Raw genomic sequence first — 16,821 nt, 5'->3', positions numbered from 1 at the left:
CAGGCTGCTCGGTGGTCGCGGCTGGTCCCGCCCCTCAGAGTACGTTCCAAACAAACTGCAACGTGACGTATACACGTTATGGGTGTTTCGGTTGAATCAGGGACCGTGTTAACTGGTGCAGTTGTCGTGGTGACGGCAGAAAATATTATTAAAGCCTTAAAATCTTTTAGATTTAGAATGTTCAGTGTATATTCGTCTGGTCACCATGAAGCTATGAAGCACTCACCTTCCTTCATTTTCTTTTTACATGTCAAATGTATATAAAACGCTGAACCTCGTCCCCAAACTGACGGGCAGGATGTGTCACCATGTAACACGGTCACTCGTTGAACCGTAGCACCAGGACACCGTACTGTACATTATAAAATACACAAAACACTTGGGGGAATTTAGTGGTTTAATAAAATGTATTTAACAGTGCCGCAATTATACATCTCTGAATTTTAATCGCTTTCCATGATAAAACTATTCATTTTAAACCTAGACATTTTTGCAGGCAGCCTACGTAGTTAACGTTACTAGCTAGCTTAATTATCGTGTCGGTTTGTGAACACAGCATTCCTTGACTCGCCTTTAATAATGAGATATCTAATACAGATCGAAATGCTCTTGTATCGCAATTATCGAACATAGTTAATCTGAAAAATACATTTTAGCAGAATTTTTTGTTTTCAGGATGTTCATAGTTGTGGGCTAGCTCACAGTGGAGCTACGTAACTACGTCATCTCCTATTCCTCAACCCCTGATACAAAACATCGTAACGGTAGAGAGATGGCGAGCGGGATGTACTCTGCTACCTAGCTAGATTAGTTTGTTTGTTTTTAAATTATTCTGCCGATAGAAAGTTTCCTCTGTGTATACCTCAACAGCTGGATAAGCAGACACCATGGAGGAACCATGGAACTTTGAGTTTTTGTCCCGTATCGCCGACAGCTGCCTGTCGTTTCTCTCCGAGTTTGTGACCGACTGGCTCGCCAACGACATGAGAGTCTCCATATTCAAAATCTTGCTAAGCTGGTTAATTTTTAGTCTAATCGCGATTCATTTTGCATGGAAAGTCTACGGGAATACAGTGAACGATATGTATTATCGACAAGGTGAGCTGTCTTTTCGTTTTTGTACTTTTCTATATTATTTGCTCACCTGAATGCTTTAGTAAGTGTGTGTGTTTTGATGTTCAGGGGCTGGACAGAACGGGGGCACACCTGATACTGCACCTCATCTCAGTGGATGGTAGGTGTCCGAGCACACTGATATACAGACGGGTGACACGTTCAAAGAAAAGCTGGTACAGGTCTGAATGCTATACCCCTACAGTGTGTTTTGCGGTGGGGGGCATTTTGCTAGCGTGGTTTGGCTTCACGTTTCTTCTTACAGGGAAGGGCCACTGCAAATCAACACAAACGTGTTCTGAGTGATCACTTTGATCTTATGATGAAACATTTATATTCTGATTTGATGGGAGTAGTCTCTTCGAGGATGACAATGCACCCATCAGAGGGGTTGCAATTTGGGTTTGGTTGGATCACCATTAGTGTAGGTGGCTGGTTTTGAGATCAGTGTTTTATGGCCTAAAATATGATAAATCTTTCATTCTTAAGTATGTTTTTTTAATCTGAATGTGTATTACTTTACTTTACGTGACTTTCATTATTAGATTAGATTCACCTCATTGTCATTGAACACGTGTGCATGATACAAATTATTCTGATCAGTTTACAGGATTTATATGTACAGATATACACTTGTGCAGTAATGCAATATGTTATATAAAGTGATGCTGTCGTGTCAATTATTTTCATCACTGTTTCACAAAACCCAAGATACAACCTTCAATGTTGTGTTTTGTCCTGACCAATGGTTAACGTACAAAAAATGTTCAGTTTACTATCACGGATAATAAGAAAATACTCACATTGAAAAACTGGAACCAGAGACTTTCAGCAGTTTTTCTTAAAAATACTTAAAACTATTAATCGATTATCTATCTTGTTGCTGATTATCTGTCAACTAACAGTTGCAACTCTAATTACAATATATCACTGATGTGGTAAAGCAGTTTTGTCATGCTTCATTTGTGCTATCATTGTTTTCAATATGTTGCAGGGAAAGCGCAGCAGGAGATACACTGAAGACTCATCGAGACTGACAGGACAATGGTCTTGGGATTTCATCCATGCGAGAGCTGGACAGTTAACATCTCCCAGAGACACTAAAAGCACCTTCAGGTTGTCTTATTAAAAAAAAAAAAAAAGCATTGTCATCAATGCATTCAGGATGGACAAACCCACTGACAGCTATTCTTAGAAATACCAGTCACATTTCATGTATGCTGTAAGTGTCATACAGATATCCACATAATTTACTTCATAGTATCTGTGAGATATTTATTATGGCCTGGCAACATTGGTCAATGAGCAGAAGTCCATTCTGTAATACCTGAACTGATCTGTTGGATGTTACAAATATGGAACATATTATTGGGTTTGCTGGGTCTGTTTTGATAGCAGACATAAAACTTTCCATGCTGAGACCAGGAGCAAGAAAAAAATATGAACTTGATTTGAGCGTGTTGACAGATTAGGTTGAATAGGTTGAATTCCAGCAGCAGGAATGAGTGAGTGGTGACAGTGAAGAGTTATGCAAGGCAAGTGCTGTGCATGTGCCTAGTTATGATTGGAAGATTTATTCGTGGTGAAAAAGGTCATTTTTATCAGTGCTATTCCATAAATGATGCGTTTGGTTTGTCGAAAGACAGATTCATAAAAAACAGTATACATTTAAGATTTTTCCATGAGGTTTTATGTTGAAGGAGCATTGAGTGCACCTAAAGGAAGATACAGAGTGCCTGACAAAAGAACAACCCACATTTGAAGTGAATTCAGTAGGTCTACCACTGAGTCACAGCAGTCTCCTGTATTAATGTGAAAACAAATCTTTACAGTCAAACAGAATTAATTACAAATATAAACAAAAAGTCAATAAGCACACAAGCATTTTCACCACGTTCACTATAACATGCCAAATGTTGAATGCAAATCTCTTTGTTTGTGATTGAGGTTGTGAAGAGTGACCTCTACAGAAGTATACCTGTAGCTGAAATTCAACAACTGGTTAATCAATTTCTGGGCAGAAATTACATCATGAAGACAAAGGAACAGTTTTAAGAAATTTGTAACAAAATACAATTAAGGAAAGGATACAAGACAATTTCCAAGTTAATGAATTGTAATTAAGGTGGCACGGTGGTGCAGTGTTCAGCATTATAGCTGTCAGTGTGGTTGAGAATGGAGACACTGTAGACATCACCTTTTCAGTTCAGACAGTTCACCAGTTGTAGAGTTATAGCTACTGGAAAAAAATAAAAACTACTAACTTGAAAAACAACTACTATAACAGTAAAACAACACTGTTGTAAAAGTAATGACAAATCTGTACAGAATACAACATACTGCAGTGTGCATTTAGGAAAATGTTTATTGATGTGTACATAATCCTTGTCAAATGACTGAGACAGAATGATCTACATATTTCAGGTACCTGAAAGTCTAGCAGCAAAGCTAGTAGTTTATACCTCTGTGCAAATAGCTTGATTGATATTAAATTTGTTTGTTGTACTGAAAATACAGTTGTCATTTATGTCTCACATTGGTAGAGCTGTGTTAAAAATGATTCAAGTCCCTGCTAAAAACATTCATGCTGATAACAAAAGCAGTGTGGTGAAATTTTTTAAAAATTTCAACCCTATCTTATACTCCTCGCAGTAGCTAGAATTTAATATTGCAACAGAGATCCTGTCAAGTCAGGTAGAGAACTTTATTTGTCCAGATCCACTGGATTTACATCATATTATAAGAATGAGTTTATCTGATGTTAATAGGAATCGGTGGAATAAGTAGCATGTGTACATCCATCACATTGGTACAGGTTAAGCCAGGAACAAGTAAGCGCTGCCCAGAGGAAAGACGTGAAAAGAAAGTGAAAGAATCATTGTTGGTAAGGAAGTTGTTGATGTCCAGCCCCTGTGCTTGGGCCTCTTCATACAACCCTCCATCAGTGATGGCTCCTGCTGCCTCAGTTGGTCCATCTTGACCATCAGTTCCACCGCTCAGGAAGACCGGACCCTTAGGCGGGAGCTCCAGGCCTCTCAGCTCCAGTCCCACTCGCAGAGCCAGCTCCTGGTTTCGACCACCTCGGCCTTTGCCTGTCAGCTCCACAGTTGGCTCACCCCCAGCTAAAAGACACGTGGCACCCCATCCTTCTGTTCGCCCCTCACCTAGGACCTGCATGGTACGGCACAGGTCCCAGCTCTCTACACCGACCTCAGGCCCCAGCCTCAGCACCTCAGCAGCAATCTCAGGAGGAGGCTCCTCACGAGAACAGGCAAAGCGGGCCAGGAGGCCGTAAAGTCGGGCGACTGCCTTTACATCGCCACACACTCCTGGTGACAGCACAACAGGGCGGAAACCTAGCTCTCGTACACGGCGACCTGCACACTTGAGGGCAACGCTGTTGGAGCCAATTACAACATTGTGAACATTTTCTGACTTATCAGTTTCATCCTTATTCTCCTCCCGCTGGGGACTCAATCTCCCAAGGACATCTTTTACTGAGGCTGGTATAGCGTCCAACAACTTGTAACGATCAAGGACTGACAAAACCTCCTCAGGCCACATATCGCTTCGAACTGTAGGGCCGCTAGCTATGAAGTCCAGTGGATCCCCAATCACATCGGACAGTATCAGAGCAACCACCTGTGAAGAAGCGATGTGAGTAGTGATATTCAAAGAACAATGGAATGAGTTCGCCTGTACAATAAAGAACTGTTATGAAGCAAAGTATGTTACCTTGGCTGGCTGAGCACAATGTGCAAGCCCTCCACCCTTTAAAAAAGAAAGAGCACGACGGACAGTGTTCAGCTCCTGTATCGTAGCACCAGCAGCTGCAAGTTTGCGAGTAACATCAAATTTCTCTTGCAACGAGACTGGAGGGATGGGTGCAGGTAATAGCGCAGAGCCCCCACCTAGACAGTATCACCACCTTGTGTTAGAGATTTACATTTTAAGGTAGATCACCTGAAGGATAAGCAACAAGAAAATATGTTTTTACCTGAAATCAATACAAGCAGCAAGTCTTTCTCTGTCAGTTCTCTGGCTAACTGGGCGATTCCTTCAGCGGCCTTCTGGGCGTCGGCGTCAGGTAGGTTGTGTTTAGCTCCCTCCATTACTTTGATGCGACTGTTTTCTTTTAACAACAGATGTCTGTGATAAAAGTGAGAAATGTTATTATGCTTCATTTTATTTTATGTGCAAGTTGTTAACATCTTAAGGCTTTTGCTTACTCTTTCCCATTCTGCTGTAATGTCTTCTGAATCCCATGTGGCACACTTATGACTCCTTTCACCAAGTGATCCCCCATAATCTTCTCTGCCTCGGCAGCCATGCCCAGTACAGCTTTTCCAAAGCCCACCAAGTGCAGGTTGTGTTTGAGTGTGTATTTGTGACCATCGATTATAACTGAGTCCTCCTTGCGCTCTATACTCTGCCGGACTACAGTGTCCGGCTGCACAGCACTCACTGCTGCTGCAAATACCTCCCGTGCCCGCGAGTCCAATGACATTTTACACAGCGGTGGTTTCCTCCTCCCCACGAGGGCCAGAAAAGGCTTTGGCCGAAACAGTGAAAGAACACGTGCCATGGACAGTTTAGTCGGTCCAAGTAGCAACTACCTGAAAGTCAAGTGATAGATCAGTGTGAAAAAAATGTATACAGTCAGCAAAAAAAAGGAAAAACAAGCGTGCTACCTAAAAGATCACATGCAGGACATGAGCATGAGCAGAAAGAGACGGTCACATGTTTTACATTTACACTAACAGTTGTCATGTAAGTTACTTTTGTTGAATTGATCAGATGGTTACTGATGTGATTAACTAATTATTAAATTATATGCTATTTTCCAAACTGAACTTCTCCAAAGACCACTTCCAGTTAGATTTGTAGAGATACAATACATTATGACATATTGGGTGCTTGTGCAGTTGGAAGTCATGTTATATGGTGCAGTGTCAAATATTCAATTACAGAATGCTGAATCTAACCCCAAAATTAATTTTCTCTGGCCACAAGAAAACCTAATTAGTAATATTGTACTTGTAATATAAGTAGCACAGAGCTTGCACTGATTGGTGGCTCGGTTAAAATCTTCATAGTTAAACTATGACTGAGGACTAGTTCGCTTATATGTTGCCTATTTGCGTGATGTCCAACAACGTTAACCTTTTTGGGTTTATATAAACCAAAATCTTAATTGCATAATTACAATTATCACCAAAAGTCTGTTGTACATATACCTGTAAAACTGTCTTGTGAGTCTGCCTACCTGTGAAGGTTGTAAGTTGGATATGAAGCCTGTGGATTCCTGTGGAAGTCTGTTTTGTGTGCTTCAGCTTAGCAGTGTTGCAAAAATCTGACCAGAGACTAAATGGAGTTGTGTACCCTGTGTGTAATGATTGACTTGAATGTACGACAGGACACATCAGAGCACTGACCACTTGGCTGTGTGTTTGTCTCTTTAGTTGTTGTATTTTTTGCTACACACTGGGAGAATCAAAAAAGAGGGCTCGGACACCAGCAGTTAGTTCAGTGTGGGTGTAACATTGAACAGTGCTGATATTCATGAGCGCCTTATCTATATGACCCTGATGCCTGATGCATGCCAAAACACATTGGTCTAAGACGTTGTTCCTGTTGCTTCAACTTTTTTATGACAGACTTTGGAGCCATTCATTGTGTGGCACAGTTCAAATGGTGCACAACCTAAAGCTGATTTATACTGAATTCATATGTACACTGGTTGCACTTCTTGTTTTGTCCAAGTTGTGAAGGCATCTTCATTAATTCTCTATTTTAACACTAAACATGTGCTCAATGAGGCATATAAGCCTCACTGTGCAATGTTTGTCAATGAGAGATAGCAGCTTTACTCTAACTAGTAAAAATGGCAGACAAGCAAGTAAAAGAACGAAACGCCACACGAGTATTTTCTTCAAAAACTCTGGTTAATATTCATTTTTCTCCCTGAGACACTCAAGTCATACTTCCATGTTGAAAAGTTGTCTTTTTAAAAAATGTGCACTACCATATACAGTTTGATACAACAGTATGACAGTTTTTCTGGTGCACATGGGCATAGTTAATATTTGCTGCTGTGTAACCATAGACTGTGTGTGTAACGCAGTACAGGCAAACACTTTTAAAATGTGATTGTTTGTAATGAGTACAGAGCAAAAACTGACATTTTGATGGTAATAACATAAATTAACAGATCAGTGCACAGTTTACTGTAGGTGGATAAAACAGCAATATACACATAGAGCAAAAAACATAGAATTTACAATATATGGATTAGACAAAATATAGGCAATCTTGCAAATGAAGGAGCAGGGCTGCTTTATGCCAATAAAGGATTTTAATTTGCATCACTGTGAGTTGGTGGTGAGTCAAAAGCAGATATTCCAATCTAGATAGATAGTAGAGCTGTGTATTGTTACTTGATACATTTAAGGTATCAAAATAAATCGATACCAAGTAATATCAAAACATCTCCTATCAAACGATACCTGCAATCGATCCTTTTTGCACCCACAGCTAGACTATTTGTATGGACTCTCTCACAGTCAAAATTTTAATAATTTAAAGACTTTCAAAATGCATTAGTGTAAAAGTCAAATCCTTTAGATGTGGAGGAGTGGTGGTAATTTATGCTTGTTTAATGCTTCTATTCACATGATGGGTATTGAATGAAGTACTCAACTGGTATTGGTATCACTTTAAGGATGTATTGGTAATGGTATCTACACCCGACATTTGGTCAAAGTACTATTTAAAAACAGTAATAAAAAAAAGTTATAGAAATCTGTTGTTATTTTGGGTTTGTTCTTTAGTAAGTGTTAGTGTGACTGTGGGTCATGGGGAATGACGGACAGTAAATGTGTCTCACAAAAAAACAAGATAATACAGGTATAGAGACAAAGCTGTTAATATTTCAAATTGACGTCCTGGATTAGTTTTTGAACAAAGGTCAACTGATAATAAATCCAGTTGTAATCTTTCCATGTAAGTCTGACATTTAAGAAAACACACACGGCAACATGTTGACAGTTAAAGTCGGTTCATACCTCAGACTTTCCTCTTTGTGCTGCTGTGTTTTTCTCCTTCACTTCTGCGTCCATTTCGCTGGCTGCAGTAAAACCCAGAAGGTGTCAGAAACACAGCAGACAAACACAAACACGCTGCTGCTATAATACTACTGTGACAGAAAGTGCTGGACCCGGCTGGACCGCAGGAACAGCTGCTAACACGGTTCACATGTTTGGATTTAGGAAGACTGACTCGATGAAGGGGGGGACAGAAACGGATCGGGACTAATATAAAATACAATAATTATACGTTCAACCCAGATTCATTGTGTAATTATGTCGCTGTGTTGGAGGTTTTTATGACTAATGTTTACTTTGCTGTTATAATACTTTATTCTTCTTCTCTTTGTTTAATGGTGGATATCAAACAACTTTAAGGTGCTTACCGCCATCTACTGGAGTGTAGACTACTAGAGATTTGCCGTCTCTAATACGCTGCCTGGTCAAAAAAAAGGCGCCACCAAAAAAATAAAAGGTCACACACTCTAATATTTCGTTGGACCGCCTTTTGCTTTGATTACGGCATGCATTCGCTGTGGCATTATTTCGATAAGCTTCTGCAATGTCACAAGATTTATTTCCGTCCAGTGTTGCATTCATTTTTCAACAAGATCTTGTATTGATGATGGGAGAGTCGAGCCACTGCGCAAAGCCTTCTCCACCACATCTCAAAGATTCTCAATGGGGTTAAGGTCTGGACTCTGTGGTGGTCTCATGCTCCTTGAACCACTCTTTCACAATTTGAGCCCGATGAATCCTGGCATTGTCATCTTGGAATATGCCCATCATCAATACAAGATCTTGGTGAAAAATTAATGCAACACTGGATGGAAATAAATCTTGTGACATTGCAGAAGCTTATTGAAACAATGCCACAGCGAATGCTTGCCATAATCAAAGCTGAAGGCGGTCAAAAGAAATAGAGTGCGGGACCTTTTTTTTTGGCCAGGCAGTGTATTTCTACCAAACAAAGAATTACAATCAAAATAATAACCAAATAGTAATAATTAAATAGATAAAGGGCTGCTAAATGAAAATGAAAATAACTAATACTAATATTTCTGAGGTTCTATTAATTAATTTCATTGATTAACCCTAACCTTAACCCTTAAATAGGCCTACTCTTGTCACTTATATATCTTGTCATATATATATATACACTACAATCACCAGGACATGAGTATTCATTCTCTTTCATGTATCTACATGGCTGTAATGACAATAAAAATCCTTGAACCCTTAAGTAGGCCTACTTCACAGACGATCCCTTAAGTACTTCCAAACTGGTGGTGATGTCACAAATCCTCATAGGTAGACCCACCACTATAAATTGGATTTTCAGTGAGCACAGAGAAACTTTCCACTTTCAGCAGATGAGTGTGAAAACAGTTTTTTAGTGTTAAAATCAACAACAACACAGGGTGGCCTGTGGTATAGAGCACATATGCAGTTGCCAAGGGTGCAAGATGTCATGGGGGCACTACAAGATAAAGTTTACTTTCTTTCTACTTATAAGAGTCTGGCCACAAAACGGAGTGGTGTTTAAGTCTGGGGGTTGGAAACTAAAATCTTGCCCAGGGTTCCAATACTGATATTGCACAGTCATGTACATTGAAAAGTGCAGTTTGTGAAGTTGTCCAGGTCAGGGGTGTGTGAGGTTTACTTGGAGCAGTGCTGGTTGTACAGTCTGACAGCTGCAGGGAGGAAGGACCTGCGATAGCACTCGTTCACACGCTTTGGGTGAAGGAGTTTGTTGCTGAAGGAGCTCTCCAATGCAGTCAGAAAAAAACTAAACTGAAAAACTAAATGAAAATAAAAAGTAATGAAAATTTAAAAACTGTAATAACTCTAGTTGGAAGTGGAGAAGACAGGACGTGCCTGGTCAGCTGTTTTAAGAGAATATAATTTATAGGAAAAAATCTGACAAACCTGAGTGGGACTTTAACAAACCTGACACTGTAGGAGCTCACTAACTCCATGAGGAGGCAGTAATACTACACCAAGGATTCAAGCTGCAGTTAAACCTCGAAGAAGAAGAAAACCAACGCGCGTCCCCGACGTAGAGAAGGCGGTGCTTTTCCCTCCTCCTTCTCAATCAGAACTAACACTGGCGGGCCTTCGTTGCTGTTTTTGAACCATATTCATCGAAAGGGCCACTTTTGTCACCGTTGCAGTTCATATATACGAATAAACAACAATAAGGGACGTTTTGTGAGACGCGTACAGAGTGAAAGGAGGGCGCACTCCCCTCACACAGACAGGCCGTCATGAAGCTCACCGACAATGTGCTGCGGAGCTTCAGGGTTGCTAAGGTTTTTAGAGAAAACTCAGACAAAATTAACTGTTTCGACTTCAGTTCAAACGGTGAAACGATTATTTCCAGTAGCGACGACGACTCCTTGGTGTTGTATGACTGCCAAGAGGGAAAGTAAGTGCGGTTTCGGCTCATTTTGTGCCATTGTTGTTGACGTTGCTTACTGGCTAGGCTAGCTAGTGAGGCCTACTGCTAATAACGTTAACACAGCGGTAGTCGGTATTAGGGTTGTATGGTTGTAAATGTTTAATATGTGTATATATCTGCATGTAGGTTTAACATATGAGCAGCATTAATTCAGCTTGTAATGTGATGAATGTGCTGTACGTCTATGACATTGTCTGTAGTAGACTAGTTAAAATGATTAATGGGAGTTGCTCAGTTGAATGGATGAGTGATTATTAATGATGATTAAAAGGGGCCATTAATAACATATTGTAATAATGAATTAATCTGTCAATACTATTGGTTAATAGGCTAAAACAAATTATTACTTCGGTTATGATTAATAGTCAATTAAATTTCTTCAGCAGCTGTTTTGCTTATATTCATTGACTGGCGTGTTAAGACAATTATGTATTGGTTTTAGCTCCTCAAATGTGAGGATTTATTGCATTTCTCAGTTTTATATTATCGTAAATTGAATATGTTTGGGGTGTAGACTGGACTTTGACTAATGTTTCGTGTCATTATCGTTTAATCTGCTGATTGTTTTTTTCATCAATGGAAAAATGTTGAAAAACTGTCTGCAAATAGCTTGTTTCATGTGATCAATAGTCTAAAACATAAGGATAAATATTTTACCATTATGTCTGACACAGGAAAGCTTCAGTTCCTCAAATGCAACCAACCAGAAACCTTGGCTGCAACCAACCAGAAATTTGGCATTTCTGCTTTAAAAATGAGATAAAACAATGATTTGATTATTTAAATAGTTTCTGAGTAATGAATCCAATCAATTAATCAAGTTATTGTTGCAGCTCTAGTTAAAACTAAGAGGCAGGTTCATTTTTATCATTAAATATTTTAATTGATTATGTTAATTGAGCCCTAAAACTTGCTTATTCACTGGCACTTTGATTTATGATAAAAAGTTAAATTGCTTTATTATTCGATAAGTGACACTGAAATATTTCTGTCTCTTTTCTTTCCTTCACATAATTTGATTCATGGCAGACCTAAGAGGACCCTCTACAGTAAAAAGTATGGAGTAGATCTGATCAGGTACACACACGCCGCTAATACGGTGGTCTACAGTTCCAACAAAATTGACGGTATGTAGAAGCACAAACACTCGAGTAGGTTTTGTTTGATAACTGTGCATTACTGAATTTCACATTGTGCCTGAGGTGATAATGTTGTTGTTTTACAGCGGTGTAATAAAGAGTTGTGTATTGCAGTAACTATTTTGACTCAGTATGTCAAGTGATGATGTGGCATGTTTTGGGTATGAATATTGTTGTTCTGAAAGTGTGTAAGCTGTTATGAGAAATAACTTTTTCCATAATGAAAAAAGACTGTCAGCTTAGTTTAGGCTAACATATCTTAAATTTCATTCAAAATGTGACTATAACAGCCAAACAAGGTGTTTTGTGATATATCCATGGTCTGTCAGTTTTATTTGTTTTACTGGTGGGACATTGTTCAGTTATGTATGCAGGAAGTTCAATATAGGACATCAGACCTCTGTGGACCACTGCTGGATGACGGGGTGCCCGCTGCTCACTTTGGTCTGAGGTAGTTGTTTGTACAGTTTGAGGGTCTGTGATTCTGCCCCATACAGGAGCTAACTGTACAAGTGACTGCCTTGCCCACGGTTGAGTCCACTCAGCTGACCCGACCTCCTATCAATTTCACATCTGGATGACAGCTTTGTGTTTGCTGTTTTTGTTGTATGACATGCCTTTTTTTTTCTCACTGTTTGTTGTGTTGTTATTTTTAAAGATACAATCCGATACCTCTCCCTTCATGACAACAAATACATCCGCTACTTTCCTGGGCACAACAAAAGGTGAGGAGTGGATTTATTCACCATCTGACGTTGTTTTGTGATTTGATTTGATCCACTTTATTGAGGTGAAAGCTGCTGTGTTCTAATTTTTACCTTGTTTTTTGTGTGTGACCAGAGTGACTTCTCTCTCCATGTCTCCTGTGGACGACACGTTTATTTCTGGCTCATTAGATAAAACTATCAGACTATGGGATCTGCGATCGCCTAACTGTCAGGTAAGTCACACTTATAATTTTGTGAACGTCCATTGGTGATGCTCCAATAGGTCGTTTATTAGTGATGTAATTGATACTGACCTGTTCTTGTCATCTGTCGATTTTAGGGTCTCATGCACCTTCAGGGGAAGCCGGTTTGCTCCTTTGATCCAGAGGGTCTCATTTTTGCAGCTGGAATAAATTCAGAAATGGTTAAACTTTATGATCTGCGGTCGTTTGACAAGGTAAGAAGTTCATGTTAGAGAGAAGGAGACCAAAGGAAAAAAACAACGCTATTAAACAGATTTGTGATCTATGTTTGGCTCAAATTGAGGTAAATAGTTGTTTGTCTTTAAATGGAGCAAAATAGTCATCCCTTTTGTCAACAGGGTCCGTTTGCAACCTTCAAGCTTCAGTATGACCGGACGTGCGAGTGGACGGGACTCAAGTTCAGTAATGATGGAAAACTCATTCTTCTCTCAACTAATGGCGGAGCGCTTCGCATCCTTGATGCTTTTAAGGGTGCTGTACTACATTCCTTTGGGGTAAGAGATAATCCATTGTCATCCACAGTTTGTGGAACTATTCCTTACTTAAAAATAAAACATAAAGACACATAACTAAATCTCACTGGTGGGCCACTTCGTGGAAATGAAAGAGTAGAAAAATGCTTCACAAAGAGTCAAATCACCTCAAATAAGTCATACAGTGAAAACTGAGGATAATGTGTGCAATATGATGATCTTGTAGAGTGCAGGTTAATTATATCTTACTGTAGATCAATTCTGCTATTAAAGAGCATAAAATAATTGCTTATTGATTCTGCTGTTGTTGTTTTTTCACCTACAGGGCTACAACAACAGTAAAGGTGTAACACTGGAAGCATCATTCACACCTGATTCTCAGTTTGTTATGATTGGTAAGTTAAGCTTGCTTTTTCTCTGCTGTTTTTGCTTCACCATTGCTGCAGTTATCACAAGATTAGAATTACAACTTTATTTCAAACATAAAAAACACAATTATTAAATTCTAAATCCTTAAGGAAGCTGCACAGTGAATGTTTTGCATGATAAAACAGATAGATGCTTAGTGGTACAATATGAAGCAATCAACCCGCTGTATGAAATGACGCAGGTAATCACGTTTATACAGTTTTGAAATATGCACCGTGTCTGTATTCACAGATGTTTATGAACTAATTATGCTTAAGCTTTTGTTTTGTTCGTATATTTCAGGTTCTGAAGATGGAAAGATCCACGTGTGGAACGCAGAGAGCGGTATGAAGGTGGCTTTATTAGATGGGAAGCACACAGGGCCGATCACCTGCCTGCAGTTCAACCCCAAGTTCATGACGTTTGCAAGTGCCTGCTCCAACATGGTGAGTGGAGGCAGCGGTTTTGACTGAAGAATATTCCTTAATTATGCTTTTTAAGCAGTGTTACGCTGTTTATTGTGGTGGCCAAGTTTAACTAGATAGGAGATAAGACGGCCTTGTAATGTTTTGTCACTAAAGTGATCCGTAATCACTTTATTACACTGTTATTATGTTGCTTTTTACATCAGTGAAACAAAGACTAAATTTAAACTAGGGGTGGGGCGATATGCTTTGGTCACGATTCGATTTGTATCACGATTCTTGATAATTGCGATACTACAAGTATTGCGATTCGTTAAAATCAATAATTGCAATTTTCTTTTCCTTCTTAAAAAACGAACAAGTTGAATCATACACTTCTAGAGATGATAAACCATGAATGACATTCCCATAAACAATGCACATCAGTCTGTGTCAATGTAATGAATTGTTCAATAGATGAACCAATATGTTTTTAAATAATAAGTAAAGTGCTATGAATACTCAGTGCTCTCTGAAGTAGTGTAATGTCTGATAGCTTTAACAAAATAACATACACATGTATGCTACACAAAAAGAGGTATTTTCTGTTGTTCAGTCGACGTGAGCTGTTGGAACAATAAATAAAAGATAAATAATAATAATGATCCACACAGTGACATTATATCATATATATGACACGCAAAAGCTATAGAAAAATGATCGTTTTTGTGTGTGCATACATGCGCAGGGTGCAGCACACACTTTCTAGTTTTATGTAGTATGAACTGCTCCTACACTGTAGAAGATTTAAGTGCGATTGGTCTAAGCAGCAACACAGATCTATCAGGACGCTGTGCTCTCACTCGCACTGCGTTGACAGTCACACACACACGCACTCAGTCACTCAAGTGCGCACTCTTGCTTGCTCGCTCCAGATTCCGGGAGATTGTGTCTCATTTGCGGGCGTCAAGGAGCCGCTATCAATATGCGGGAGACTCACAGAATGTCAAGGAGAGTTGGGTTGCCTGCTTTTGTGCTTCAGTAGCTTATGAAGTGAGGGGGCAGGTTGTGTCATGAAGCCTACACCGAAGCCAAAAGCAAAGTTATATGGTTAACTAGCTGCTAGCAACTTCTAATGAAATCGAGCAAGTGATCAACATAGTTAACCTCACGTTACTTCAAGCACAGTCATTTTGGCGCTGAGAAGGTAATGCTGTAGGTAGGTAGGTAATAAAATAAAACACTTAGCCAAAATACAGCTTCTAAAAAAATCAATTCCAGGGGAAAAAAATCAAATTTTAAAATAAATAAAAAATTTTCCCCCACCCCTAATTTAAACACACTATGCAACTGTTCACTGTGGTGGAAGCGACTGTGATATAACCTGTTGTAACATGAACTGTTCAGTCCATTTCTGCTCTTCAGTAGATGGAAAAATGGAGAACAAAACAACTTAAGAGTAAATTGGATGACGTTCTTTTGGCTATAGTAACTCTAACGTGACCCACAATGTTTTATTTTTATCATGTTTTCAGGCATTCTGGCTCCCCACCATTGATGATTGAAGACGACAGAGAGTGAGGGTTAGGACTTCTGTTGAAGGCCAAAGTGGAAACAAAGTGACCAGCAGGGGTCAGCACCACCAGCTCTGTGTGACTTTCACAGGAAGAGCGTTAAGTCCAATTAAAATTGTAAATAAGTTGTTTCCAGAACTTAGATTGTTTGTCTATTCTTTTTTTTATATATTTCTATTTAACATTAAAAAAAATCTTGGTAAAAAATTAGTTTTGTCATTTTTTTAATAACTTGGATTTGTGTTTTTAACACGTGACCACTAAGAGATTTAATGTGACATGAGATTTGTCAGACAATTTTAGAGCTACAGAAATTATCACACTGAAAATGAAAATGTTTTTGTCTTTAACTATTGAGAAAGTCTTGAAATCATCCCAGAACACAGTAGTTTTTTTTTCCTCCATCGTCTTTCTAAAATAAATCATATTTTTGTAACACGTTTGAAAGGATTTTTTTTATGAGGTGCAAATGATTCATATTAATACTATTGCCCAGTTTTCTAGATCATTCATATCCAAAGCTGCTTATACATTTTTATTTAATGAAGGTTTTTTTATTTTGAATATTTAGATCATTCAAATCAGGAATGATATAAAAATAACTTAGTTGTGATTTGTCTTTCTGAGATTGGAAAAAGCACAGCCAAGTGTTTTATAGCATCAAAAACATCTTACACAATCTGTTGAGCATCGTAGTTGTCATGTGAAGTAAGTTGAGAAGTGTAAGATCAAGGTTGAAACAGTTAACTTTCCAAAGCAGAATTCTTCCTTTTCATTCAACAAACTGCTGATTTTGTTCTTTTCCACTTTGACCCAAATTGTTGTGGTTCCTATTTCAAACACGGCAGAACTGTTTTGTCAAACAACAGGTTTTAAAATAAAAGTGTCGTCCACCTCACTGTATTAGTGGCAAAAAAACAGTAAACAGGTTGGATGATTGCTGTCCTCACTGCCACACAGCAGGTCAGATTCATTTTCCTTATAACTTAGGACAATACATGTGTCTGAAGTTGTTACTGGGGTGAAAGTTGGAAATTAGGTTTGCCGGTCACACTTTCCTCCTCCCCTGAATCTCCTGTTGTGTGGTTTTGTGTTGCAGTTTTCACAGGCCATCACCATCACCCATGGCTGGACAGTCACTGGGAGCTAAATTTGGGAGAGGTGATCGGGTTGCCTCTCTGTGCACATGATACT

At 39.1% G+C, this 16,821-nt stretch overlaps 3 protein-coding genes across 4 annotated transcripts; 2 read left to right on the top strand and 1 right to left on the bottom strand.

The window, feature by feature from the left end:
• Nucleotides 1-779: 779 nt before the first annotated feature.
• On the top strand, nucleotides 780-3,625 carry tcta (T cell leukemia translocation altered). The gene is made up of 3 exons (XM_053315303.1): nucleotides 780-1,098; nucleotides 1,183-1,234; nucleotides 2,108-3,625. Exons 1-3 carry the CDS (start codon nucleotides 888-890, stop codon nucleotides 2,148-2,150), a joined length of 306 nt encoding a protein of 101 aa, XP_053171278.1. The 5' UTR covers nucleotides 780-887; the 3' UTR covers nucleotides 2,151-3,625.
• On the bottom strand, nucleotides 3,461-8,317 carry glyctk (glycerate kinase). 2 transcript variants are annotated; one of them, XM_053315285.1, is made up of 5 exons: nucleotides 8,178-8,317; nucleotides 5,343-5,729; nucleotides 5,111-5,262; nucleotides 4,849-5,024; nucleotides 3,461-4,755 (listed from the first exon to the last, which is right to left on the bottom strand). In XM_053315285.1, the coding sequence occupies exons 2-5, from the start codon at nucleotides 5,696-5,698 to the stop codon at nucleotides 3,865-3,867; spliced, it is 1,575 nt and encodes a 524-aa protein (XP_053171260.1). In that variant the 5' UTR covers nucleotides 5,699-5,729; nucleotides 8,178-8,317; the 3' UTR covers nucleotides 3,461-3,864. The 2 variants fall into 2 exon arrangements, with proteins under 2 accessions (XP_053171260.1, XP_053171259.1); XM_053315284.1 differs by lacking the exon at nucleotides 8,178-8,317 and adding an exon at nucleotides 6,380-6,531.
• Nucleotides 8,318-10,268: 1,951 nt separating this feature from the next.
• Nucleotides 10,269-15,993, top strand: wdr82 (WD repeat domain 82). Its single transcript, XM_053315298.1, has 9 exons — nucleotides 10,269-10,626; nucleotides 11,689-11,786; nucleotides 12,457-12,523; nucleotides 12,639-12,738; nucleotides 12,846-12,962; nucleotides 13,107-13,262; nucleotides 13,567-13,636; nucleotides 13,953-14,095; nucleotides 15,589-15,993. Exons 1-9 carry the CDS (start codon nucleotides 10,466-10,468, stop codon nucleotides 15,616-15,618), a joined length of 942 nt encoding a protein of 313 aa, XP_053171273.1. The 5' UTR covers nucleotides 10,269-10,465; the 3' UTR covers nucleotides 15,619-15,993.
• The last annotated feature ends 828 nt before the right edge of the window (nucleotides 15,994-16,821 follow it).

Source organism: Scomber japonicus, chromosome 3, assembly GCF_027409825.1.
Source record: "Scomber japonicus isolate fScoJap1 chromosome 3, fScoJap1.pri, whole genome shotgun sequence".
NCBI classification, from domain to species: domain Eukaryota; kingdom Metazoa; phylum Chordata; class Actinopteri; order Scombriformes; family Scombridae; genus Scomber; species Scomber japonicus.
The sequence above is the reverse complement of the archived record's forward strand: the minus strand, read 5'-3'. Positions and strand labels throughout refer to the sequence as shown.

What these genes read in the sequence shown, in the direction of transcription:
- wdr82 (XM_053315298.1), top strand. Translation starts at nt 10,466, where the DNA reads ATGAAGCTCACCGACAATGTGCTGCGGAGCTTCAGGGTTGCTAAGGTT. An exon ending in ATCTGCGGTCGTTTGACAAG is followed by an intron (nt 12,963 to 13,106) that starts GTAAGAAGTTCA and finishes TTTTGTCAACAG; the next exon opens with GGTCCGTTTGCAACCTTCAA. An exon ending in CAAGTGCCTGCTCCAACATG is followed by an intron (nt 14,096 to 15,588) that starts GTGAGTGGAGGC and finishes TCATGTTTTCAG; the next exon opens with GCATTCTGGCTCCCCACCAT.
- tcta (XM_053315303.1), top strand. Translation starts at nt 888, where the DNA reads ATGGAGGAACCATGGAACTTTGAGTTTTTGTCCCGTATCGCCGACAGC. An exon ending in CGATATGTATTATCGACAAG is followed by an intron (nt 1,099 to 1,182) that starts GTGAGCTGTCTT and finishes TTTGATGTTCAG; the next exon opens with GGGCTGGACAGAACGGGGGC. An exon ending in GCACCTCATCTCAGTGGATG is followed by an intron (nt 1,235 to 2,107) that starts GTAGGTGTCCGA and finishes AATATGTTGCAG; the next exon opens with GGAAAGCGCAGCAGGAGATA.
- glyctk (XM_053315285.1), bottom strand. Translation starts at nt 5,698, where the DNA reads ATGGCACGTGTTCTTTCACTGTTTCGGCCAAAGCCTTTTCTGGCCCTC. An exon ending in GCTGCTTGTATTGATTTCAG is followed by an intron (nt 5,025 to 5,110) that starts GTAAAAACATAT and finishes GATACTGTCTAG; the next exon opens with GTGGGGGCTCTGCGCTATTA. An exon ending in ATTGTGCTCAGCCAGCCAAG is followed by an intron (nt 4,756 to 4,848) that starts GTAACATACTTT and finishes GCTTCTTCACAG; the next exon opens with GTGGTTGCTCTGATACTGTC.